The 27,994-nt window shown below is 39.2% G+C and overlaps 1 protein-coding gene across 8 annotated transcripts in view; it reads left to right on the forward strand.

Annotated features, from left to right (window-relative positions):
- The first annotated feature begins 497 nt into the window (after positions 1-497).
- The window catches only part of LOC109463906 (dedicator of cytokinesis protein 9-like), a 68,524-nt gene continuing 41,027 nt past the window's right edge, over positions 498-27,994 (forward strand). For all 8 annotated transcript variants that reach the window (XM_019760790.1, XM_019760794.1, XM_019760793.1 and 5 more), the window contains exons 1-29: positions 498-939; positions 10,002-10,118; positions 13,422-13,511; positions 13,944-14,026; positions 14,307-14,373; positions 14,749-14,850; positions 15,232-15,363; positions 16,134-16,296; positions 16,759-16,844; positions 16,956-17,039; positions 17,235-17,381; positions 19,379-19,612; positions 20,926-21,048; positions 21,570-21,652; positions 21,922-22,044; positions 22,597-22,676; positions 23,097-23,281; positions 23,558-23,623; positions 23,902-23,994; positions 24,415-24,538; positions 24,747-24,783; positions 24,981-25,068; positions 25,459-25,545; positions 26,029-26,118; positions 26,414-26,529; positions 26,792-26,861; positions 27,039-27,164; positions 27,416-27,487; positions 27,762-27,908. In XM_019760790.1, the coding sequence (XP_019616349.1) occupies positions 781-939; positions 10,002-10,118; positions 13,422-13,511; positions 13,944-14,026; positions 14,307-14,373; positions 14,749-14,850; positions 15,232-15,363; positions 16,134-16,296; positions 16,759-16,844; positions 16,956-17,039; positions 17,235-17,381; positions 19,379-19,612; positions 20,926-21,048; positions 21,570-21,652; positions 21,922-22,044; positions 22,597-22,676; positions 23,097-23,281; positions 23,558-23,623; positions 23,902-23,994; positions 24,415-24,538; positions 24,747-24,783; positions 24,981-25,068; positions 25,459-25,545; positions 26,029-26,118; positions 26,414-26,529; positions 26,792-26,861; positions 27,039-27,164; positions 27,416-27,487; positions 27,762-27,908 (3,174 nt within the window). In that variant the 5' untranslated portion in view covers positions 498-780. The remainder of the gene's footprint in view (positions 940-10,001; positions 10,119-13,421; positions 13,512-13,943; positions 14,027-14,306; positions 14,374-14,748; positions 14,851-15,231; positions 15,364-16,133; positions 16,297-16,758; positions 16,845-16,955; positions 17,040-17,234; positions 17,382-19,378; positions 19,613-20,925; positions 21,049-21,569; positions 21,653-21,921; positions 22,045-22,596; positions 22,677-23,096; positions 23,282-23,557; positions 23,624-23,901; positions 23,995-24,414; positions 24,539-24,746; positions 24,784-24,980; positions 25,069-25,458; positions 25,546-26,028; positions 26,119-26,413; positions 26,530-26,791; positions 26,862-27,038; positions 27,165-27,415; positions 27,488-27,761; positions 27,909-27,994) is intronic.

The following is a 27,994-nucleotide window of genomic DNA, read 5'->3' on the forward strand; positions in this document are numbered from 1 at the left end:
TACAAATCGGGACATACTGAGTTCAAACAGCCCTGAGACCGATAGTTCCCATGTAGGTAGCCTGCCTTCAGTCAGCACGGAATCATTCAAAAGTCCAAGGCCAATTTGTGTTGTGAAACAATACAACACCAGTTTGTTGGTGTGTCAGGCTGATAGGCTAGAAGTGAGACGTGTTAGGCTGCCTGCATGTGTGTGGTTTGTCAATAATCAGAGGGAGGAGTGGCTTGGAAATTGCCCTTACAGTTGATGGAGGGAGCCAGGCTGGAGGTCCCTGTAACCTGACCTGTGGCCATCCCACCAGGGAAACCGGCTGCCAAATTTGTCCAGACCATACACTGCCGATCCAGGCAGAGGGGAAACAATAGACCATGGAGGGGGATACAAGTGGCCTGGTGAACCACACTCTTGGCTGAAATCCCTCCTGAAGTTGCCTGTTGCATGCCGGCGAGAAAGCTTTTTTTTCGCGGTGCCTCGCGGATGTAACCGCCGCGTTCCTGGAGAGCGGGAGAGAGGTTATCGTGAGTGTTGGTGGTTGTACAAACTCCAGTCTTCTTCCTTCCTGCTTGTCCTGGCCGGTCAGACATGTGGAACTGATTGGGCATCTCGCAGGGGAGTCTGATAGATGTGGGAGATATCAACTGACCAGGTTTTCTCTGTGTGTGTGAAGAGAGTGTGTTGCCCTGGCCCCTGGATGGAATAAGCTATCAAGTTAGGCTACCCACAACTAGGGTTGGACTTCTACCTCATGTACGGGCAAGTACTCACTTCTAGCGTGCCAATATGATGAACGGGATAATCACAAAGTGGAGGCGGCGGAGTATCGCGGTGCCCTGCGAAACAGAGAACCACAAGAATGACGATCCGGACGCGATTCTGGAGGAGTTTCTCCCTGACGTGGCCAAAGTTATCCGTGAGATGGAACTGTCCCTGCTGGAATGGGTAAACCCAGTCTTTGTTTGATGCTATTTCTAGGGGTCCTCTTGTAGCTAGCGTGTTTAGTTTGTTGTTCGTGGCTCATTCCAGGGATATCTAATATCCAGGGACAAACATTATTGTATGCCAATCCCCTGTTTTATAAATACTCGCGCCATAAGTGGCAATTATCTCATTATTTCCCAGATTTATCGCACAGTGACAGCAAACTGCAGTTAGCGCATTTCAGTATGTGTCCATTACATAAGAGTAACTTTTATAAACATTTACAAAGCTTAGTCCAAGGTTCTCATAATCTTCATGCTTGTCTCCAGTGTGTTTTTGATGAAACCCCATTTCAATGACATTGGTGTGTATAGGGTGTCAGTCTAATGATTGGGTTGGGAAATTGCTGATGGGCAAATGTCTTCACAAGTTGACAATTGGGACCCAGATTGGAATGTAGGCTGATGTGTCTACAAATATACCCCAGACCCTTGAACTGAACTGGGACTGGCTATTCTTACACAAGAGAAAACATGAACTTTAAAATGTTACCATGTTTTGGATTCTTCCATCTCTCCTGACATTGCTTCTGTAGTTGTGTACAATGGGAGTTGGGAGCTGTTGATCTTGCACCAAGGTTACAAACACGGTCAGCCATTTTTAGGTGGCAAAGGGGAATGGGAAAATTCCAAAGACAGAAACAAATGGAAAGGGGACAGCCTAGGGGAGAGAAGGGACATTTTTCTGATCTAACGTCAGCTAGTAACATACATACTTCTTACAAACATGACTGATGTACCCATTCTGGTATATTTAAACCTGCCTAAGGCTTGAATACCCTAACCCTAACCCTTACCCTGCCCTCTGTATTTCTTATTGTGTTTTGAAGCAGCTGTGAGTAAGTGACTGGTCATAAATTCAAGTACATGTATCATGAAAGTGTTTCAAAAGTCAGGAATATTTGAAATTTATATATTTATTCTAGCATTTGATAGCTTTGTTGTCTTGGTTTGTTTTAAAGCAGCTATCCCAGAGTTTAAGTAACGGCACTTATAAATTCAGGTCTGCTGAGGAACTTGAAAGTGAGTCAAAAGTACTTGAGCAGACCTGAGCTGACAGAGAGGGGAGAGGCCGTGAACTCAGCGGCTCCAAATGTTCACAGAGTAGCAAACGTGTAGTGACAAGAAACAGAGCACCCCTGACTTTCCACACACTGATACAGAACTGAGTAACAAAACAGGACATGTCATACTATCAGTGATCGTCTGGCTGTTATGTAAATGCACTCTCAATATCATGAATATGAGTGAGTAAAGATGGTTCTTTGTCAAGTCAAGTGTATTTCTTTTTAATGATTTCAGTAAAAAGGTGGGAAGAATCACTCTTGATGGAACAGATTCACTTGAGAGGTTTTTAATAGATTTTCTGTCTTTGTAATTACCGGAAAAGATGAATGTTTACTTGTTGATTCGGGTTTGTTTTGAGAAATAACATCAGTACCAGTGTCCTGTTATTGTGAAAAAAGATGAAAAACACTTACAAGGTTATAAATACTGAAGCCAAATGGGGCTTTTCATTCAGTACATAGAAGTTCTAAGGACAGGCAGCCAGTGTGTGAATGAGATGACATCATGTTGCAGCCATGCAGCTCTATCTAGATAAGATGAAGTGGGGAGAAAATCTGTAGCCCATTTGAGCTGTTGTTTGTTTTTGTCTCAACTCCAGTAAGGGGAGGGGGGCAAGTGGGTGGTGCTATCTTCACAGTTCATCACCCAGATGGTCTGATCAGTCTTAAATCTATTCTCTAATTAGCAGGATAAATAAGCTTTCAAGCAGGCTAAATCCCCTTACTTAGCACCGTTTAACTAGCTCCACAAACCATGTAATGTAAACTGTCTTTCTTGTATAAAACTAAATCAAATTTTGCTACAACTTTATACTAACTAAAGATTGATTTTTGCCTGCTAACTCTAAATTTAATACAGTCCATATTCTTTTGATGTGTCAACTTGAAAATAAGTCCAATTAGGTATATTTTAGCTTCTGATATTATAGCTTTATTTCTTGATGAAATAAATGAGGTTCAGTTCTTTCCATCCCTAAATGAAAACCAGACAGGTCTCATCAGTAGTAGAAATAGAGCATGAAATTATATTGTGTTGGAACTAACTTGCTGTCCACTAAGGTGTACTATTCCCTTCAATCTGGTTTTCATTTCGTTGTTGCTGCATGTCCCCTTGAACCATGGATAATTGTGCCCCATGAAGTTCTCAGACAATTTTGAGGTTATGACAAATGAAATCATACATAGATATTGCTGTAACAATGTTTTGCTGCCCTGAATGAAGAAACAGGGTCAGATCGACCCCTCTTGAAGCATTAATGGAACAGCCCTAGTAGTCAGACCCCCCCATGCAAACTGATAAAACTGATTACAATTTATCTTGAATCTAATGTTGTAAAAACTACTTTATTTAGTAACAATAAACAGCGACCAGGTTATTTAGTCTAGAACGAAGTTAATTAAAGGTCCCTGTTCTACACCACCTCCTAATATGTTAAATAAACAACTTGTTCCTGCTTCCAATTTTGCCTACATGTAAAGTTAAATTATTAGCCTTATAGATGTACACAAACTATACAATGATTTACAGCAAAAACAAACTTTATTCTCACCCACTTTATTGTGTTACTATAAGCGCACTGTGCCTGTGCTATTCTATATCTGTATGGTAGTTTGTTATCAAGGTAAGTGAGAGAGATAAAAGTTCATGTGGAACTACCTTTTTGATAGCAGGTCACTTGAAATTTGAAAGTTGCAGGACTGGTGCAAAATTGAGCTCAAATTGATAGAACTTTCAGTAAGATGGACTATCTTGGAATCAAGTATCTTTACTTTCCGACTTTCTAACATTTAGAAGTTAGAAATTATCATGTCAACTTAACAGTGAAAGTTTTTTTATCAAGAGTTGCATTTTTGCTGGTTGTGATCTTCTTAGTAATTATCAAAGTAGGTCTAGACTTCTGATGAGCTGTCCTGATGACTAAGCCCTAAAAGAATTGCGTCCTGTAGAACATCTTTCAGCAGAGACCACCGACCCTCAGGATGCACACTTGTCCTGTTACCCTCTGTAACTTCTCACTTGACAGAGGTGGCCTGCTCAGACCCTGTAGTTTCTGTAGGAGTGAAATATCAGCCTAAAGTCAGCCAGGAACCATTTAAGACCACAGTTCCCAAGAGTGGAAGTGTGAGAACTGCACAGGGGCAGGACATAGAGTGGGTATTGTCTGGGACCTGACCTTAGCTAGGGGGGTTCAGACCACCAGAGTAATAGCTTTAGACAGACAGAGAAAATTTGTAGTTTCGTCAGTCTAAAGTCAGCCTAAGTTCAGCAAAAAGTTACCTATTTAGCAAGAAACTTTGCCTGTATTTGTGAACAATGTTGTACCAAGGAGACCTCATTTGATCAGAAGCATGTGATATGGACTACAGTTTTTATTATGAATGTTACTTTACTCCTTAGACTGAGAGCCGATCATTTAGGATAACTATACAAAAAAAATCCAATTTATGAAGAAATTTAATCCCCGATTTTGAAGGACATACTGGAAATATGTATACCAACAGGTGACAAATTATTTCCTCCAAATTCTCAACAGTAATTATAGCTGGAGGCTATTTTCCCCAATGACTGTTTCTTGTAATAGGCCTATTGTTTAAAACCAATTGAACAATTTTTAGTGATACTCTTTTATGAGAGAGCCATGATGCAATTAGTGAGAAACTTTATCCTCGATTGTATAAAGTTTACTGGAAAGAACACTCTGTCAAGAGACAGAATGTTTCCTCCAATCGTCAGTCAAAGATACTTGAGTTTTTCTAGTGGCTGTTAATGGTTTGATCCAATTAAAGGGTCATTCAATGTTGTGAAAGGTTGAGGCTTGCCTCTGGACATTCCGGCACTGGATCAGTTTCACCTTGAAACAAGGGTTCAGTTTCGTCTCCGTCAGTAATTAACTTTGGCATTTGATTTCAATGTAATTAGGATTGTTACACTAGTACTTGGAAATGTTAGATAAATAAGCATCAAGATGCAAGTCTCAATTGAATAACTGGGTTCAAATGTAGGCTAGCAAATTCTGTCAAGTACTAACTTTGCTTTTGACTATGTTAAAAAGTTTGACCTTTAAAATGTCCTTCTTGGATTCTAGTCACTGGATACGCACAATGGAATTCATGATCCAATTATTTTCTTACTCTTTTAAAAGATCCAACTTCAGATTTTGGCACATGTAAACTGGATTAAAATACCTGGGAGATCGTACCATTTTGAGACCTATCTTGGGTTAAGTCTCTCCCAGACTCATGTGATTTGCTTGCTGAAATTGTTTCCCAAAAATAGGCCAAATGATAAGAACTATTTGATGGAGGATCCAGTAGGCTATCAACGATTCATAACTGCTACCTTAGCTGGCAAAATCAGTCTCACAAGTTATAAAATCATTTTTATTTTTTCAACAAGTAGCAGTCACTGGGAGACATCTATCCCAAGCTGTCAGTATCATCCAAAGCCAGTTAGAGAAGGTTTACATTGACTGGTGCGTTACAATTGTAAAATTGCCCCCCTCCCGGCATGTTGATTGGTGGTAAGGCTGTCAGTGGCCACATCACCCCAGGTCTCCCCCCATGTGGCTTGTAGCTGAACTTGAACTAAAACGCAAAGTGAGCAGAACACCAGATAATAAATCTTCCTCTAACGGCTTTGACCTTGCCACCACGCCTGAAGGGTAACATCAGGATCTGATTTGTACCACTTTGATGTTTGAAATAGAGTTTGATTCCCTCGTGAGTGTTTATGTATTAACTTACAGTTGATAAGAAAATTCAATAACTAAAGTTCAAATCTATTTTGAGGCTTAATTCTGTATCCAAACAAAACCTGGAGGGAAAGAAGAAGTTATATTACAGTAAAGGACATTCTTGTCATTTAGGACACATTGGGCCATTCCAGTAGGCTACTATCATGCTGCAGCAAAATGTACTCTCTAGCGGACCAACTCCCTTGGCACGTTATCTCTCTACTTGGCCAATTTCTACTCTTTCCAGGCATCTCTTGAGGTTGAGGCTATCATTCCATGTATCTTTAAAGAGGCTGGCATTGAAATTTAAACCTGGTCTACAAATTGCAATGTACTTGTTCAATTGGAACATCTATTTGAAAAGTTATGAGGAGGACTATTTTTAATACAATAAACACTTACATGTAGCATACACCTTCATGTTAATACATGTACATACACAGCATGGTCTTTGTGCTATTGCCAATTTTCATCATACCAAGAGACCATCTATCTTTGCCAAGGTTAAGTAAGTCCTTGTAAGCTAAGCAGTAGGAAGCCATGTTGATACCCATGTATGTACTAATGCTCCCAGACCCAGACTGTTAACAGCAGTGACCCCTCAACAACTTGTAATAATCATGTCAGCAGTATCCTTAAACCATTTGTCACACTCTATATTTGGTGCCTAGTCATAACCCCTTTGTGTAAATATTGGTCCTGAAGTCTGGATGATAGATCGCCCCATGTGGCCCCCCTTTCAAAATACCCTGCATCAGGAAACTGGGGCATATCATTGCATGACTTGTGCTATATTTATGTACACGGCACAGTCTGGTATCAGTTTATGATGTCTGAAATTCTGAACACTTCTCGGGAGATTGATTTTATGGGATATGACAAGCTGATTCGTGCATGTAATTTTTTAGTTAGAATGTAACATTAGATGACTCTGTACGAATATTAATATTGATATAAAGAACTTTGTACTAGTATATATGAACTAAAGGATAGGAATTCAAGTGAATATTCAAAATTGCTTTTGACTAAGTTTTACATTGAATTAAAGCTTCAATTGATTATTCATCAGTTCCCATAGGGTGGTTACAACTATTCATGTATGTCTAAACTTTTAAAAATGTAGTTTCACAGAGTTTATTAGAAAGTGCTGACTATTGCCCAGCTGTTCGCCCCTCAGTGTCACCCAATATACATCTGAAACCTTCATTAAGTCACGTTTGACCTCGCATACTCAATGTTATATATATAAACTGTCCCTGGCTCAAGTTAATACTGATGACAAAGTCTGTTTCCCCTCACAAATGTTGGATTTCACAGAACTTCTTTGTATTCTAAATTGTATTTCTAAGGACATTCTGAAAGCTATTTGTCAGTAATATAGTTATTTGATAAGTCTGTGTCATTTTAGGTCAAAGCTATCAGTTACAGACAATGTATGGCACCATTCTTTACTTTGAAGGGTGTCGCAACCTTTTAGCTTCTAAGGGTCAAGGTTCACCATTTAGCACATGACCTGACCCTAACCCATGGTGGAAACAGGGGTGGTGGAGTGGTCTGTTGTCAGGAACTGACACCTTTTTTCTGGCTCAGGATGTGTCAAATCTCCAAAATTTGTAATTACTAATAAAAAGATATGAATACGTTGATGAAGGTTAGACATCCAGGTCACTTTTGAACTAACAGAACTTAAGCACATTTATATGAGCAACTGGAAATAACGGTTGAATGCTGAAGAAGAGTGGTGGATGTCACTCAAATGTCTAGAAATTATCTCTGTAATTTATCCAGTAGTAGAGTTTGAATTTCCTAATTCATGAATCTAGATTGATATTAATCTGCTGTTATGGTATGTTAGAAGTGGTTTGAAAAGTGTATGGCAACAAATTTAGTTAGTATCACTCTTTTGGAACCAAACACAAACAAACTGCAAATCATTAATTAATTTATCAACATCTCTACAGAATGAACTTAAAGGCATCCAGTGCAGTTTTTAGGGCTTGGAAACCTAATGTTTCAGAGCCAATATTCTAGTCGTTTATCTACATACTACGTTAAACCCAAACTATCCTAATGTGTATTGACTCTCAAGGAGCAAAAATTCTGACGGAAAATGGTTACTGAGTGAAAGGGCCCTGGGCTGATTTTTAGGGTACCACCCAGAAAATAAAGAACTCATCTTGGGGCTTGTTTCTTCAGTTTTAAAAGCCCAAAATATGAAATTCTGACTCAAATGTGCCAACATGAAGCAGTATGTGTCAATATCAGAAATCTTGCCTTATTCAGAATATTTCCAGTTTTGCTGCCCTATTAAGCCCATAACTAACACAAATTTGGTGCCAACTAGCAGGCTGAAGTTTGAACTAAAAGTTACAACACATGTTCAGAAGGACAGACCCAGCATGCTTAATGTGGTGCAGATGACTTCTGTAGCCAATCAATGTGTTTCCATTTGTAATAACATGATGGACATTGTTAGCAGACAAATTTGTTTTAGCACAGAAGACCAAATTGAGAAGAGTTGCTGGTCGTAATCCAAAATGCTATAACAAGACTGTGGTTGTGACTTAGAATACTGAAGCATTTGGACAGTCTGAAAATTCTTGGTTGCCTAGTTGACCGTGGAGTCACCTTTACGGCTTCAGCATTGACAGTGACATTCATAACAACTTGTCTTCTTTCTTTTATTCATTTAGAACTTTGATACTGAATAATAAGTGTGTTGAGGGACATAGGAACATAGGACATGAATCTACTGTAAAAAGATTGATATTAAACTGCTGTTATGATATGTTAGAAGTGGTTTGATAAGTTGTGGTGACAAATTTAGTTAGTATCACTCATAACTGCATACTTTTATAAGCATGTTGAGGGAAATAGGAACTTGGTACAAATCTGTCTTCTATTAATAGTGCTAATCCTTCAGGCTTGATATATCATTTTGTACCTGTTGACAAGGATAAAAGCACGGAACACACACATGAGCAACTGAGAATATAATCTTTCATGATATTATCTTAGCCAGTTCAAGGTGATCTAGGTTCTACCTCCCAGACTTTCCTCCTGATAAGGCCTGAGCTGGTGTTTGTCTTTTGTCAGCCCTGACACTCCCCATGTAGCAGGGAGTAGAGATAGGGAAGATAAAAATGGCATTATTGTACTTTATCATGTTGTTTCTACCTTGGTGGCAAAGTATGTCATCAGCTTAATTTTCCTCCCATGTAGCAGGGAGTGAAGATAGGGAGGATAAAAATGGTATCATTGTACTTGATCATGTTGTTTCTACCTTGGTGGTAAAGTATCAGTCATCAGCCAAATGTTCCTCCCACCAGTGATTCAGTTTCAAAGCACTGGCTGTAGTTTTGTTCCTTCTTCAAATAGAGTAACATGTTACATTGTTTCATGACAGCGCAAAGACAGTGTTGGTACTAACTTGGTAGTAGATATTGTTATTTCGCCTTTGAAAGTCAAGTACCTTTGTGCCTTTTACTCCTCCCAGGGGTGCTGTAGTTTTAAATCAAAGCAAACAATGAATTGTAAAATTGTTGGTTAATTGCCTTTCCAATAGGAATTACCTCTCACAAAGACATTAAGGACAATAGGGCAATCAAAAGGCATGAAATCAATACAATGGCACCAGTTGATCATGAACTAACATTAGCAACAAGGTGTGAAATGGACCATTGTGTTCCTGATCCTTTTCAAAATGTCAGCTTCCTGCAAGATGAAGGAAGCCATTTATGACCTCCTTCCTGAAACAACCTTTGCTTACCCTTGGACTTTACCTGACCTCCTGAAGGAAAGTTCTGAAGGAAGCCATTCCTTCTACTCTCCAAAAAAAGGGCCATGTATAAAACGCAAACAATCTTCCACCATCAACCTCTGCTTGAAGAGTAATTCCTTCCATGCACAGCCTTTGCTTGAACTTGAAAGGACTTTTGTGTGATATGGACAGTTGTATGGCAGAAAAACTAAAGGAAGCCCTAAATAGATCTTCTTCCTGCAGCAATCTGTGCTTGACCTTGGACTTTTACTGACCCCCTGAAGGAAAGTCTGAAGGAAGCCATTCCTTCCACAGCTTCTGCTTAAACTTGAACTTAAAACATCTCTAAGGTGCTAGGCATAGAAACTGAAGGAAGGCATAACGACCTTCTTCCTGCAGCGATCTAGGCTTGACCTTGGACTTTTACTGACATCCTCTTGTTTCTTTTATCTCCCGTGCACAGGCCAAGCCCAAGCTGGTGGAGCCCATAGATTACGAGACGTTTGTTATCCAGAAGAAGACACAGATCCACCATGATCCTCAGCGGGACATGCTCTACTTCCCTCATGATGACATCTCGGTAAGTCACAATCTTTTGATGCAAAGTTTTCATCAGCAGTGATCATTAATTTCCTCCCCAAATTTGGAATGGACTGATATTTGCATGTTTGCCAGACTTTTTTTTTCAGGACCTAAGTATGTAGATGTGAGCATAATAAGTGTATAGGTGGGTGTGATGATTGGTTGGTTGAGTAGAGTAAGAATATGTGACGTTACATAACGTGTGTGTATGTGTTTGTGTGTGTGTGTGTCTGCTTGTGTGTGTGTGAGTCTTTGAACATGCGAGTATGGGGTTCTTCTTACTAGAATTTAGGGAACTTCTTGAAATGGATTAAATCTGCTTGACTTCAAAATAAGTAACCGATGAAAATCATATTAGAGGTCCCCCACGGAATATGAACAACATGTGACAGAAAGACAGTCAGTCTCGTGAAACCAACACCTAATTTCATCTCTGGCTTCTCTCCTGCATATTTAATGTGGCATGTGGGTTACGGTTGACAAGCCCCTTGCATTAGAGTTAATAGTAATGAGATTCGGTGGAAAATCCTTCAGCTTGAGGCTTGGGGACTCTTTGTTGACATTTGACCGACCAACACGGTTAGCATTGACCGTTGCATGCAAGGGACAATAAAGTACATCCCCTGTTCTCTAGCGCGATTAATTATTCATAGACGCTTTGATAATTCTGGCTGGGGCTCCATCGGAAAAGGACATCCCTTTCCCATAAACGTCTTTCATGCAGCGAAAAGACGGTAGTACATAGTATAGGATCGGACATGGTACTGGTGTATAGCAGATGGAATGGAGCAATTCTTGGAGATGCTGTTTGGACTTTGAGTAGACTAGGAGAAGATGGCTTACGCAGCTATCAAGAAGAAGCTGAAAAGGAAAGCGTTCAGCAAGAGGGCGGTAGAGGTTGACGTGTTAATGACTGAGGAGTTGGAGGATTTTCTGGTTGATTTATCGGTAGGTCTGGTCGTCTGCTGAAACGATGGGTTTGTACATGTGACTTCTTTAGAGAAGGTCGCACTACATGTAGTTTGTTGCTTCTATTTTATTTCTTGCAATGTGATGAAACTGGAATAGTGTTTTCTTGAGAAATGACCATTTTGTCACAGTGAAGAATTGACAGTGTAGCTCTGATTTTTTAAAAGTTTACAGAGCTGTATATTTTATGGGAAATATGCTTTTGCCTGCTTATGTATAGGTATGGTCGACTTGTCTCTATGTCATATTGTGTTTATATGTTGTGCTGTATACCGATGTCCTTAGTACGTTTGTACAGTTTTATACTTTGTCAAATTTTGTTCTTGACAAAGCATGTCTCTATATGTATTTTCCCAGATTAACATTTATTACAGCAAGTTAACACATAAGCCACAGCTTGATTGCTGAATGTCAACAGTACCATAAATTCCCTGATGTAATTATGATCAAAATAGGTACAGGTGAGATGAATATGAATAATATATGAGTGAAGGTATGAAGTCACAGGTCATTGATTTTGATACAGGGAACAGAGTAGGGTTTACGAATAGAACTACTTTGATGTTCAGATATGTAAGGGCGCCTGCATGCCCTTTTTCGTAATGTGTAATCAGGCCTTTTTAATCTTCGTAATCCGTAGGCAGCTTCCCCCAAAATCGACGTAATTCATAATTAGTTCATTAGCCGCAAAGCATAAAGTCGCAATCAGCTCTGAGACTTTAACGTAATTTATAATTGGTGGCGAAAATTTTGTGTAATTCGAAATCACTACCCCCCATGCAGGCTCTCATATAAAAGTACCACCTTGTGTTTTTGTCTGTCTTCAGTTAGACCCAGATTTAAGACATAAAATATCAAGTAAGGACAGAGAAGTAAGCGTAACTTTAACAAAATGCTTCAGAAAATAGACTCAAGGAAAGGATAATCGATGATGAATGATGTCCAAAGTTGTTTAACAGAAGAACTGTGGTGTTTCCCCTGACCTGGAAATGACCCGTATCCCCATTAGTCGACCTTTAAATGTTAGGTCAGTCCAACATCCAGCCAAATGGACCTTGCAGATGGAGACAAATCTGTCTGACTTTTCCACAACTTTGGAAGCTACATGTAACTTTGTTATGTCGAGTATCACTCAAGCGACCATAGTGACTGCTGTCCTGTCTTGCATTGCCTTCCCTAAGCCTTCAATTTATAGTTCTGTCTTCCATTGAATCCAGTTAGTGTAAATCAAAATGGTACTGGAGTATATTGGTAGATGATTATTATGATATACCGGGTACATGTACATGTACTTCTGAAGTTTCCGAGTTTTGAGAATTTGCCCCTTCTTGGAGATGAAACCTTCTTTCTAGTACGCTGGTAGATTGTCCTGTCTTACATTGCCTTCCCTAAGCCTTTAATTTGTAGTTCTGTCCCCCATTGAAACCAGTTAATTAGGCAGCTTAAATGTATCTAAAAGGTACTGGTGTATAATGCCTGGTATATGATGTACATGTACATGTACCTGACGTGTACATATACTAGTATTTCTCCCATGCAGAGTTTTGAGGATTTGCCCTTTCTTGGTAATAACTTTCAACTTCCTAGTACACTGGTAGATTGTCCATGCCAGATGGGTTCTGTCCAAGCACTCATTATCAGACCTTTGGCTGACATTGCAACACTACATCTCTCTACATCCTGTCTGTCTGCTCTTATCTCTAGTTAAAAGTCTGGCCTTCAAAGTTTGATAGCTGATATTGTGATTAGATGGGTGCAGTTACAGCCTGAACAATACAGTCGTCTATGTTTGAGTCATGTAATATGGACTCACTCATTCACACTAGGCTGGGTTTGCAAAGTGCTAGAATGAGTTCTGAAAAACAGATTGTGCATGGCTTGCCTAAATTGTTTGTGTATTTGTATTGTCACACATGATGTAACAAATTTGGGAGTGATTTCTTCAACAAGTACAATGACATTGTATGATGTAAAAGATACACTCATTGAATATTAGGTAAAGATGCAAGGTTTGAATGAAGTACATGTATGTCCCATCTTATACCTTATGTAGAATTGGAGATCATGCTGACTTGCACAATGTCACACTAAGAGCCTATCGAGCCTTTGAGTTTTTTTTATGTGAATGCCGGGCGTAATTGCCAGCTTCAACATCTAATATGCCAGGAAAACAACACCCTTGACTTGTACTCCCGTAAATTCTTAGCAAAGTCCTTGTGGAGTCATCAGATTTCATAACTGTGAGAGAGTGATCACCTTGTTGATGTGCAAAAGGATGCCTTGTGGGAAAAGCTCTTCCAGGTTTAGACTAAACATGTTTTCTTTTTTGCAGTCCTCTGTCCAGCCCAGGGAGTACAGGACAGTCAGGTCATCAGTCCCGCCAAATGCTGCCAAGGAAGCCAAAAGTCTGCTTGTCAAAGAGGTAGAACTATATTACACTATAATGTGATGTTTCTGCTCTTCATGTAATTTCAGATACCATCCTGCCATCTTTCTACAAAGTAGTTAGCTATAGCCAAATTTCAAATTGTTATCGTTCGTTTGCTTTCTTTGCTAAATGAAATTACATTTTACATTGATGAGGTTTGGAGTAGAAGAATAAGTTCAAATCACAGGGGTCTCCCCAGAAATTCTTACAGAAGAGGTGCTCACTAATCAGTTGATGAAAAATCAGAGAATTTTTGTGGGAAATTGAATACTAAGACTAGTAAGAGAAAACTCAAAATTTGAAAATTTTGGGAGAGGTGCTAGGATTAAGGGATAGGGGAGCACCCTTGCTTCATTGCTTGGGGAGAGCCCTGAAACACTATAGATGAATTCATTTATAAGTTCAACTTCATACTGTTTTTTACAGGGTATTAGTTTTTATACAACTAGTTGGAGCCAGTTGCACTACAAATATGAGGACTATGGTGGCAGTTATCATCACTTACCACGGTACGTAATGGTTATCATCACTGCTTATCAACTTCCTCCTCAGATGGATTTTCTCGTCAAGACTTTCATTAACATTAGATACAATTAAGATAACTTTAACATGTTGGTGAGATACATAAATCTCTTTAATCCTCTTCAATCAAATTTATTGGATGCCTTACGATGGCAGATTGCATGTACATGTAGAATGTCACATTTGTAAGTACCATAGTGAAGATTAATTTTTTATTTTGTTGATAACTTGTTTGTTTGTTTGTATTTATGTTTTGCTGGACAACAGAAGTGACAGGTCTGGGGACCTCCCACCACAGGTTTATGAGTTGGATGAGGCGGACAAAACAGATGAGGTACGATATGGACAATGCCATATGTCGTTTGTTTAAAGAAGACTTAGTACAAAAAAACAACAATGTAACACCTACTTAAAATCTACAGAATTGTATTAACAGTGACTTTGAAAAACTGCAAAAACCTCAGTTTTGCTCTTAATGTGAAGTAAAATTGCTGTGAAAGTAAAAGAATGTACATCAGTTTTCTGATCTTTCTAAACTTTTTATATGCAATCAGCAATGTCACATCTCTAGATTAGCCTTAATTATTAGTAGTTGGTGCTGCAAATTCTATATATTCCACCCTTCCTACATAATCGCACCAGTCCTGTAGTACCCAGTAGCTCCATAACTGACTCTTGTTTCATGGCTTTTATGACCATGTCTTCACAGGAGATGTCCATTCTGTATGAAGGTGCAGAAAGCATCACTAAACAGGGTTTCCTGTACAAGGCACCTCTTAACAGCGAGGGCAGTATCATCACCAGTATGAGGGTAAGTTACATGTCTTTTGGTCACTTACCCTTTTGTATACATTGTACTTATGACACATATTCTGCTGCAAATAACCAGCTTCATGGCACAGTGGAAAATCTCAATTGTACAAAATACTGTCATTTGCTCAACATAAGATTTGCAAAAGATACTCTGCAGTAGTATTGAATAATATTTTCTTTTTTAAAGCTCCTTTGCTTTGACACCAATTTCTTAAGATTATAGACTGAACTCTTAAAGAGGAAGTTAAAGTTGCATGTGCAAAAGTGTAATATTACTGCTACTGTGCGATCTCTTGATATCAACATCAAAGTTCTAGCTTTTAAGGGTGGCCTTTCCTAGAAATATGGCACTTACTGTAATGCTTTGATTTTGTTCCAGTCCTTTAAGAGGCGGTTCTTCCACCTAAAGCAACTTCCGGACAAATCATATGTCTTGGACTACTACAAGGATGAGAAGGCCAAGGAAGCAAAGGGAACAATCTATCTGGACTCCTGTACAGGGGTGGTCAAGGTCTGGATATTTCTATGTCTCTTCATTAATTTTACTATCACAATTCAAACGTACATGTTCAAAACTTCTTAGTCTTAACTTCAGTCCGGTTGACATTGAGACTGAAAATGATTGAAGTTCTGCATTATGATGTAAACAATGTGATAGGCACACTTCACAAAAACAAAATCAAACAAAATGTTACATAATTTTTCCTTTTCTTACATTACATGACTGTATACATATCATTGGAAAGCTCTATGTGTAGTGCAACTTTCTCTTCTTGTCCCTTTTGTCCATGTCTTTGGTGTTTACATACATGCATATGCATTCACACAATCATATACTTTCCAACATGCACGTATATGTCTCTCATGCAAATATATATGGACAACCGTTTGTTACCGGTATCTTGCCCATTCTTATGTTGTACTTGTGTTTGTTTGTGTGTTTGTTTGTGTGTTATGTGTCCATCTTCATGATCCTCCTGATTCTGTCCTCTGTCAAGAAAGGAAACCATAAGGTACATGTCATACCCTTACAGAACATTCTACCTACATGTACCAGTAGGCTATCACTTGCCTGAAAGGAATGTCTTCTAATCATTTGATATTTTTAGAAAAAGCAAGAGTGTGAAGGTAAAGGGACTGCTAAATGCAACCGTAAAGAACATAACTTTGCATACTGTTTTTAACCCACCAGCATTACTAGACATTACTTATCAATAAGTACATCATCATACAGACACCTTGTATATAGTCATGTAAAGTTGTGAATTTCCCCTGTTGTAGAATTCCAAGAGCCGTAAGTTTGGTTTCGAGGTGCGGATGCAGGATGGGAGCTACTACTACCTGGCGGGGGAGGGGGAGGCTGAGATGGACGAGTGGGTGTCGGCCATCAACAAGGTCGTACAGAGTAACATCGAGGCACAGATCAGGCAGGGCGACGAAGGAGGTAAACACAGAAGTTTTGTGAATTCTAATGAAGATGTTTTTTGTTCGACTGAAAGGAAATACTAGAAAGGTAACATTTGCAAAGCATTTCATGTTTACATTCACATGGTCCAGGATAACAGCAAACTACTGCTTTGTTTATTCTTACTCAAACACATTCATATGGTGACCATGCAGCTCCTCTTCAACTAAGTTCTACATGGGACTTGCAACATTATGTAACCCAACACCAGTTACCATGGTGACAGACATCTGGTCCAGGTCATTGACCTTATTTGGTTGGAACAGAAGAAGAAGAAGAGGGAGAAACTGAGCAAAAACAATAGAGAAATACATCAAGTCATTCAGGATTACAAATTGTGGTGTGCAGTACATGTACATGACTGTAACATTACCTATGAAGATGTAGTTTTTCTACCTGTTGTATTTTCATCTCTTGAAGTTTGTTTTGTGGTTATTTCAGAGATGAACGACACTCTGCCTTCACCCAGCAAGTCTGAGAGCCTGAGAGAAAGCCTGGAGAACAGCATGCACCCTGAACTCATGAAGGTCAGGGAAGGTCATACATGTATCAAATCAAAGGAAAATGAACTTGTAATTTGAATGATTACTCTAATGTCAATGCAAGAAAGTTCTGACTGAAAGTTTTAATTCCGACAGTATGCCAGGGAGTCAGACAACCTGATCGCCATCAAGAGGAAGGAGAACAGACAGAAGCTGCTGGATGTGTACCCAGAGATGCAGGTTTGTTTCTGCTCTATATTTTTACCACTCAGATTAATATCATTGTGATTATTGTCTGACTATTTTAATTATTATGTACTTGTTTATATCAGTTTTATTCTGTGTCTGTCCAATATGCATAATTCAGCAACTTGGCTGATTGTATTTTAGTGTATTGTTATAATCGAAACAATAAACCAATCTCGTTTCTTGAAGATGAGAGAATCTGGTCGGAGCCTGCAGAAGGAGGATGACCGTGTGTATGAGGAACAGTTTGGCATCAGGTTCCTGGTCAGGTGTGAGGAGCTCAGGTTCAGACTGGCTGCAAACATCGCAGAGGAGGAAAATGGACCCGTCACCAACGTAAGTCATTCGCACAACCCAAGATAAACCTGTAGTATGGACAGTCGTGCACTTGGTAGTCCAATTGCTTTTTTCAGGCATTAGGAGAACGGGCCTATCAACAATGTAAGTTTATCTCACAGCCATAGATAAACTGTAGCATGGTCAGTCATAACTTTTTTCAGGCCGTAAGGGCAGTGGGTTGTTGATCTACTGTATCTAAGGCACAGTATTGGAAGGCAGGGCTCATCCAATTGTTGAAAATGTAAGAATGAAGCATTGTAAACAAGACCCATGACCAACTTCCCTTGAAAAGTGGTTAAATAAAGGTTCCTCCAGTGGCTTCCACTGCCTTTTACCTCCTCAACCAAGATCAGGTACCCATTCTCCTCAACCGAGATCAGGTACCCATTTTCCTCAACCGAGATCAGGTACCCATTTTACACCTGGGTAGAATGAGGAAAGTGGTGTATAGTACCTTTCCCAAGGACACAATGTCTACCCATGGGATCAAACCCATATGACCTTTTGATCTTGTGTCCACTACCCTAACAACCTGGCCATTCCATGCCACAAATCATGCAGTGTGTGGTCTCTTTCGTGACCTTCATGTTACAGGGCAGCTTTGCAGTGTTCAGACTTGAACATTAAGCTGTGGTCCAATGTCTATGGTTCATGTATTTATTGAAAAGAGCTAGAGAAGTCTTGGCACATTGAACTGCCCTTATTGGCAAGAACAATGGAAGAGTGAGCATTTCAATAAGATTAACTGGATGTTTTTTCATATACTTTCATCTTCCACAGTCCAGTAGATCAAAATGAATCTTGGTAAAAAGATTTGAGTTCCAGCATTTTGATGTATAGTGTAATACCTCCTACAACTTTCTCACCTCATATTTACCTTGTTATCGACAGACCTCTAGAATGTTCTTCCAACAGGAGACTTATTTTTCATAGTCAGATAAAGCTCTGTAATGGAATAGCTGAAGACAAGCTACGTGCATTACTACCCCTAGTCTTGATAACATGACTTCAGGGTTACACTTTGAGCCAGATCAATGCCAGTTAATGCCTTGGACTTCATCCAAATGGACAATCTGACAGCATCGCCCCATGCATTATTTAGTGCTGGTGTGTTTTGGCAAGCTACACGGTCGTAAAATTGCACATTGCTGTAGTAACGTTGTTATGTGTGTAATACTGTTATCTATACCGCCGTTGGCTTACTGACTAAAGAATGATGTATTAGAAATGTATCATGTTTTTTTCTGTGTCTAACAGATTATTCAGTTCAAGGTGCCCTTTGAATGTAGATTTTATGATCGTACATGCACTGTACATGTACAATCTCATATACATGACATTGTATACTTTTTGCCTGTATTTGATGTTACAAATGTACTGTAGTTTCATACTACTTCTAGTACTAGTATATTGTACCAGATACAGGTATACTTTTCCAGAAAGTTCAGCTAAGATGTTAACGTAGTTAGAGAAGGCTGTAATGCTGTTTAGCAGCTTTGGGGCTTCCTGCATTGATGGAATTATGTTGAAATTTATCAAATCTTGACGTACATTTGTATGCATTACTATTACCAGTTGTCAACACCAATGTTCCAAGCCAGATCACTTTAGTTTCAGTCAGTTGAGGAAAATTTGTCTTTTTGCTTATTATTCTAACCCTCTAGCATTGGCGTGTCTGTACATGTATGTTAAGAAGTGCTCTTGTTAATATGGAGACTTAGTATTAATACATATGTAGGAGCAAAGCAATATAGATGTTGGAATATAATCTACATTGTGTCTTGACCAAAAAGTGAGAAAAAGTCATGGTGAAAGTATAGTGTGTTGAAAAAATGTTGATGATATACTAATATAATTTACACCAATGATATAGTTCACATTATGCAATAATGATGACAGTGGTGATACATGTACAATGTACATGTATATCTACTAGTACATATGTTTAAGAGACTGGCTCCTCAGTTTGATTTGGAAATTGTAACTCCTTACAGGTCGAGCCTTTCTTCACCACCCTGTCCCTCTACGACGCCAAAGAGAACAAGAAGATCTCGGAAGACTTTCACTTTGACATCAACGACGTGAAAGTTCGGCAGATGTTGGTGCGAGGGAAGGATGCGGAAAACATTCCAAATGGCCACAGTAACGGTGATGCACAGCTACGACACGGGAAGTTCACCCCGTACCTTGGCAAGCTGAAGGAGGAATGGTTGCAATATCCTCATCAGGTAACTATGTGTGTAACTGGTCTTCTCATGCACCGGTTCACCATCCCTTAAGGTAAAATGGTTTGGTCCAAAACACATTGACCATTGAATCGTTGCCACCAAGCACAGTTGGGGCATCATCACTAAAAAGCTTTAAAGAACCCCTGCTGGTAAATGTGCAAAGATTGGGTGTAACAGGTTGTTTGGTGTAATATACATGTACATGTAGATAGCCGCTGCCATGCCATGTGCCTGTGAAGCTGGTATGTTACGAAGAAGGGCAGTTATACCAGCTATACTGATACAGATAGAAATATACAGAATCCGTGCTTTTTGAACATCTAGATACGTCCATGACAGAAAACCAAAATAAAACAAAACAAAAAAATGCAAGAAAGCTCACATTTTGTTGAGATGAACAAGTGAAAAGATAATCTCTGCATGCATAGCACTACACATGATAATGCTTGCAAAAGTCAAGTAGTTCTAGTAAGAGTAGACATTGCTTTCTCGAGAATGTAGATTTTCGTAGATCGCGCTTTCCTTCTTTACATTGACTAATTCTTTTGCCTTCTCTCTTTCTCTGTCTGACAATACTACAGCTTCCTTTCCTTCCAGCTACGGTTAGTTCTGTGTTCTCTCTGCCCTTCTTTCCTCTTCTTGTTCTGCCATAGCCTGGGTGCCATCCTCCTTAGTTTCTGCCGGCTCCCTAATGTCACTGTCTACCACGGTCTGTGGTAGCCAGCGACATTAGGGAGCCAGCGGAAACTATGGAAGATGACATGCAGGCTAGTTCTGCCAGGATGTTCAATAACATTTTCAGCTCTGACAAAACACAAATGTTAAAGTGTGTGCTGCAATCCAGTGGTAGACTTATTACTAACATAGTTACTTAGTAAAACAATTATTTGATCCTAGCCCATACTTACATGTTGTATCTGTACTGTCATGATATTATGTATTATGTCTTGATGTTTGTAATTTGGACAAAACAAAACATGTAGTAAACTAAATGAATGCTTGTGAGAAAGTTGTGATTTTTTGTGTGTTACTTTGACAGTTGTCTGTGATGTGTGTTATGTTTGTATTAAACTTACACAATTACAGACAAGTAATGTATACTTATAATTTGATGCTTGTATATTGAGGTATGAATGATAACTGTTGGGGAGGTTGTGTGCTAGCTAAACATAACCATTTGTTGTAGATATAGCTCAATAACAAAACATTTTCTCTGCCCAATCCTTGCTTGGTGGAAGTCTGGTGGAAAAGTTGGACTCGACCACCCAGAGTGACAAAACTTGTTCCTGATTACCGGCTTCTGTTGTCCACAGGGTCTTTTTTCAGTCACCAATCCCCACCCAGACATCTACCTTGTGTTGAGAATAGAGAAAGTTCTGCAGGGACACATCAACAACTGTGTGGAGCCGTACCTGAAGGGAGGCGAGAACTGCAAGGTAGGGGGCGCTGCTGTAAGGTCCCGGTAGAAAGTTTATCATGCCAGTAGGCAGGATTTTGCTTGAGGGGATCTTCCCACTGTCTGAGGGGGTCCGGAGGCATGCTCCCCCATAAAATTTTGAAAATTGAATGTTCTGAAATGGCATTTCCTGCGTTTTTGAGAGGATTTCAAACGAAACATCAGAGATGACTTTTGTTCAATGACAAAATGATTTTCTAGGATTCCACCCTGCTGGTGATACAAATCAGTCCACCTTTTAAAGAAAAATCTTGCACCTTTAGATAAAACCTTTGAGCCTTGTGGGCGGTTCTTCAGAACTTCTTCCCCCTTGTTACGGGCATGGTTAATTAGACATATAAAAGATGTATAAGTCATCAAGAAAGTATAACTTATAAGAGACAACAAGGTGCTAATTATTAGAAATGTATGTGCAAGACTGGGAAGTGCATGAGATGTGTTGTATACTTTTTGTGTATTGTTACATGTATGTGTAATATCAGTTTTTACTTTGAATTTTAGGTGTCCCAAAAGGCTGTAAGACAGGCTAAACATTTCTGCAGCAGACTGGGACAGTACAGGATGCCTTTTGGATGGGCAGCAAGGTACAAAACGTTTTGATGGTATCAATCAATTTCAATTTATTATAAAAATTTGACATGGCAGAAGTACATGAACATCTTAATTGTGTCGAATTTACAAAATCAATAGTTACTATTGCTTAAAACCCTAATCTTTGTTACAAACTGATATGATTTATATGTGCCCTAAGAGTTAGTGAGACATTTTTGTTGCTGCAATGCCACATGTTTTATACAATAAAGTAAGAAACACGCTAACAGTATTACTGAGTGATGTTCTGATGTGTTTCCAGGCCAGTGTTCAAGAGTTCGTCAGGAGAACTTGACACTGAGGCAGACTTCACCCCCATCTTCAAACAGGAGAGTCAGAAGCTGTCTGATGAGGACATGTTCAAACATCTGGCTGATATCAAAAGGTTAGAACTTATAAAATCAATTTTTTACATTAGCTCATTAAATTGAGGGGGGAGGTGTTAAAACAAAAGATAAATGGGTAATTTTGTGTTTGTATGATATGGACATTCCCAATAGATCACCAAACACATGTACATGTCTCTCTCTATCTATCTATGGCAGTCACTTGAGATCTTTATTTGCAAGCAGGTACAGATTCATGTACAGATACATATTCATGTACAGATACAGATTCATGTACAGATATGCAGATACAGATTTTCCGAGTATGATGACCGTGTCAGTCCCTACACCTGAGTCAGGAGGGTTGACAGGGTGGTCTTCGCGTGGATTTGTTTAAGGTGGATAACAGGTTGCCAATCTGAGACCCACACACTTTGGGCATCCGTCTTCTCCAGCGGCACTATATTGAGAGAGACATGCCATACATGTTTATGTGCAGGAACACTCATAATCTAGCTGCTCAACCATGCTAAGAAATATAAATGGCTGGCATGTAAGTCTGTCAGTAAGCTAGTGTAACACATGCATGACTGTCACATTGCTATTTCCAGACCAGAGAAAATGTCCAAACTTCAGCCAATTCCAGCCAGCCTGAGGGTAGCAGTAGAAGCTGTCCAGTCACAGTTGCCAGGTACCAAGTTTTCCTGTCTTGTCCAGTCATACATAATTGTCAGGAAACGGTTTGAAACAATTTCGAGCGACTAAATAATATGAAAGTTCTTGCATCCTCTTTTAAGAATATAAACCGTGAAATGCTTTGACTTCAATGACTTTGGTATTGCCTTAAAGAAACTTCCCCAGAAAACAGATGTTCTCTAACCAACACACTAAGAAAACTGCATGCAGCTACAATGTTATGAAGCAGTTTAAACTGTAATTTCCAACACAAAGGATTGGACTGTCCTTGACAAAGACCGGAGCTGTACAGTAAAAATTTGGGTCCAATCCCTTGTGTTGGAAATTACTGTTTAAACTGCTTCATAATGACTACCAACACAGATGAACTTTCAAGACAGCTACAATGTTATTGTCTTCTGTCATTTCTTTCTAGGCTGTGTGACATCGTCCCTGGTCCCTGTCCGGCCATTCCCAGACTCTCCGTCTCACATCATTCGGGAAATCGAGGAGTTTCTACCAGAAGATGCCTCTGTCCTGCAACCCTTCACTTCCTACAAGAACAACCTGTACATATATCCTCTCATACTCAAGTTTGACAACCAGAAAACATTTGCCAAGGTACGGCCATAGATCGGACACATGCAGAGTTAATGCATGTGAAAATTTTTGAGATTAACATCACAAAGTTTAATGCATAATGGCTCACAGATTGCAGCACATTTTTGAACTTTTCAGTCTTCTCTATATTTGTTCTAAATGATTTCCTCTTTGAGGTACTCCTCTTACAATGTAAAATTGTAGCTTTTCCATTTATACATGCCAATTGCAGTCCCATAGATTTCTGTTTGTTACATGTACGGTGTTACTGACTGAGTGTCTTGTCTTTCCATGAAGGCCCGTAACATAGCCTGCTGTGTAGAGTTTAGGGACTCTGATGATGAAGATGCATTACCTTTAAAGGTAAGACTGTATGATACATGTAATCAACTTCTTGTAATTTTTCAAAAAGCACTTGAATTTTGCTCTCAATAAGAAAGGATAAAGCAAGACATGGTGTATAAAACATGGTATATAATGTATTCTACTGATGCATACTTTGATCCTTTGTTGTCATCCTTAAATTATGATAGTTTGAGTTGTATAAAATAAGGCATCAACTGGAGCCTGAAGTACATTTGTAAAAATGTGTTTGTTGTAACTGCACATGTAATTGAGAAATGTTTCCCTGTTATGTCTAGTGTATCTACAGCAGGCCAGGGTGCCCTGTGTTCACCACAAGTGCCAATGCTGCTGTGCTGCACCACAACACAACACCTGACTTCTATGAAGAGGTTCGTACCCACTGAACAATATCCAATACTCATGCCATTCTCTGGAACTCACTTCACCCGCAGAACTTTCAGACATACTGCAGCACACATCTGAAACAGCCTCCCAGACAATTTGGTCGGCCTGATCACTAACCGACAACAACCTCCAATCTTTTAAAACAAGAGTACACCGGCATTTTCTTTCCACCTTCAGGACTTCTACATGTAGCTAGAACCTTGCAGTTGCTGTAAACCAATGATTAGCCAGGAGTGTAATTTTGTATTGTTACAACCCAGGCTATTGTCTATGTCAGCACATGATAGAAAAAAAATGCTAGAATATTTTTTGCAACCATAACTCAACAAGGCTTCTGTTGTACAGCAACTTTTAAACAAAGCATGTACAAAGATAATTTTCAATGTGTCTGATGTGCCTTTCAGGTGAAAATCGCCTTACCCACCCAGCTGCAGGACAGACACCATCTCCTCTTCACCTTCTACCATGTCAGCTGTGACCAGTCTGTTAAGGGCTCAACCAAGAAGAAAGACAACGTGGAGACTGTTGGTGGGTAGACTTGAATACTGGCTCCATCCTACATGTAGATGACCCTTGTTATGGACTCAACCTTCAGCATACTATGTATGATTGTCACCTATGATGATGTGTGATGATAAATGTAGTTACCAGGTATTTAAGAATCTTAAACATACTGACCCTCATTTTGCTGGTCCTCATTTTAATTGTGTTTTCTTTCTGACATTTTCTGTACTAGTTGGGTATGCCTGGCTACCTATTCTGAAGGATGGAAAGTAAGTACACGGTATTTATTGTTACTATCTGTTATGCTATATGAAAACCTTACTATTTGCAATCTTATATTCTTATACATGCCTTAGAAGTTCATGATTCAAGACACCAACAGTATTTCTATTCTAGAAGGTAATGCTCAATGTCATGACAGTTTGTCAAATGTTGATGCTAAGATTATTTTTCTCTCTCCTTTCAGAATCAACCTCCAGGATGAAGAATCCCTGCCCATTTCTGCCCACCTCCCTCCTGGCTACCTTACACACAAGCCACTGGGCATGGGGAAGGTAAGGCATACCTTGTTTGAGACATATTACAGATCATGTTTCATCTGTTTTATACTAATGTATCAGAAGCTGCATATTTATTAACTACATTTCACATGTCAGGAATTTTCCAGATGGTTGGGCCATTTTCATCTCAGTGAGTGAGTGAGTGAGTGAGTGAGTGAGTAAGCGTGTGTTTGTGAATGAATGAATGAATAGATAAATGAATGAATAAACATGCAAATGAACAAATCTTTAAAAGGAACCAACAGACAATATGATTTTAGACCACACAGGTCACAAGTTGCCATGTCCTAATAGTAATATTGAAGACATGTAAACATGAATTTCTCTTGAAGTGATTCTTGTCTCTATATAAAATAAGACATGGTTTGTCCTCCATGTTCCCAGATTGCAGGACCGGAGATCAAGTGGGTGGATGGAGGCAAGAAGCTCTTCACCCTGTCCACAAGGCTGGCATCCTCCATATACTCCAAGGTAAATGCAAGCCGTTATTCTTAAGATTTCTTAAGTTGAAATCTTTTAAACCTATTTTGAGTTTTTTTTACACATTTATCTGCCCCTTTATCTCTTTTCAAAGTAAACCCATGTGTGGTCCTTGTTTGATGTTTTGGTGCACTCAAATTCAGAACAAAGTCAGACAAAATTTGCACTCTTGTACTACTCAGTTTGTTAGGAACATATTTCAGCACCATGGACAGATACATGGATTTGTCCTTGGTGCTGAAATTTTCCAAACAGTAGCTTAAGCTGCTCAAACATCTTCTGTACTACAATCTCTTTATTGGTACAGTTTGGCTTATGTCTGTGTGACTGAAATGCTATTTTACAGGACAATGACAGTTACTTCAAGCAAATTGAATATTTGTTTAGGTAATGGTATACTTACGTTTTAATGCTTGTTTGTAAACTATGAATCCCTTGATAATAGCGTCGTTGTCTACTTTCTGCCCTGTTCAGGACATGCACATGAACAACTTCTACTCCCACTGTGAGAAGGTAGACTCCAACAGTGGTGGCAGTGACTTGGACATGTGCAAATATCTAAAGGTAAATAAGAAACATTGCAAATGATATGTAGATATGCAAACCACTTGATATTTTTAGACCATACAGTACAAATGTATTTTGTAGCTGTTGCTAAGGCCTTGGGACTAGAATGTCTTGAGAAAGAGTATGGTAGTTAAACACATCTCTTTACTGTAGTGGTCAGTGTGGCCCAAGAGCTACAGAAATGGAGATGGTCATTGCTTTTGTACACCAAACACTGGCTGGGGTAAGGATTTTAATTACTGTAACAGTATTCTATGAAAATAGTACTCAATCAAGTCCTATGTCCCTGTAGTCCCTCCATGCAGCAGATGAGTGCACAGTGGTCCATTTCCTGCCTGTACTGTTGAACCAACTCTTCAGAGTCTTGGTCAAGACTAACAGTGAAGATGTGGCCACCAATGCTACCAGGTCAGCTTTGGTGTCATGTTGGTGCATTTGTACATTATTTTAAAAACAATGAGATGCTGTAGATTCATTTTACTAACTCTACAAATTATACTGACAAGACTTGAGGTTATGTATCAGACAGGATGTAGTGAGAAACTGTTCATTGATTTGTTGGAAAACAAAACAAAACAGGTTTAAATTCATTGAATTTTAGAAAAAAAGGATATTTCCACCATGGGTTCAGTGTTCACAATGCTGAACAGCATTTCCATGTCCCTTTCAGAGTGCTGGTCCACGTTGTGTCCAAGATGCATGAAAATGGACACCAAAAGTTGTTGCAGTCATATGTCAAGGTAAGGGATTTGCTTCCTTTAAAAGCTAACAAAAGCATGACATGTTATTGAAGAATTAGTATTAACCAGTATCAATGTAAAAATATGATATACAATTGTATTATGTGAAGAGCATGACACAAAATTTTGAGTGCTAGAGAATTTGGATGTAAAATTGTATTCATTGTGTCGTTACAGAATGTGTTTGTGACAGAACCAGTGACAGCATCCAAACCCAAGACAGTCCACGAGGAGCTGGCCAAGAACATGAACATCCTCCTGAGACCCTCCTCGGACTTTCTTGTCATCCACAAGCTCATGAATGTAAGAATTCTTCCTTTCTTAATCTTGCACAAAGTTTTGAACAAACCAGATTTTTTACCAGTTTTAATGCTTCAAAGTTTCAACTGGCAAAAAGCAAATTGAAAAATGGATAGATACATGGAGCTGAAGACATTTCAAAGTTAACCTTGTAATTTTTCAAAACAGCAGGATTCATACAAGCACCTTATGGTACCATTGGTCTTTTTGTGAAGTTTTACTTGTGACAGTTTGACATGTTTTTTTTCCTACAGCATGCTTGGTTCTTCTTTGAAATCATTGTTAAGAGTATGGGGCAACATCTCATCACCATGAACAGATTACAGGTAAGTGCAATCTCGCTTATTGTTGCTCACCCAGCTTGTTTGTCACTGAAAAGGGTAGCAGTCCTGTGGATGGGGTTTTAAAGATTCAGTCATACCATTTCTTTGTATTTCTCAAAATATGTTATGAGAATTTTAAATTTCTTGATACATTAGACCTGTTCATGTTTACACTGTAGCAACGTTACTTTCTTCCTATGTCCAGCGGAAGTTTAGCATTTCAGCAAATTAGTGTGTATATTATCCAGGTGATTCCAATTATCCGTTGTCCTCACAGGTGAGCAGACATTCTCGGTTCCCTGCGTCCTACCAGTTTGCCATCCAGAGCCTGCTGCAGACCCTCATGCCCCACATCACACAGAAGCACAAGGAGAACGCCCTGGAGGTCGGCAACGCCAACCGCAGCCTCGCAAACTTCATCAAGGTACTGGTCATTATGTCTCAGTTTCAGAGCAAAATGTATAATTATAATTGTTGTAATGGCAGTGAGTTTGACAATTTTTTTTATTC

The sequence above is a fragment of the Branchiostoma belcheri genome, unplaced genomic scaffold (assembly GCF_001625305.1).
Source record: "Branchiostoma belcheri isolate BF01 breed outbred unplaced genomic scaffold, Haploidv18h27 scaffold13, whole genome shotgun sequence".
NCBI classification, from domain to species: domain Eukaryota; kingdom Metazoa; phylum Chordata; class Leptocardii; order Amphioxiformes; family Branchiostomatidae; genus Branchiostoma; species Branchiostoma belcheri.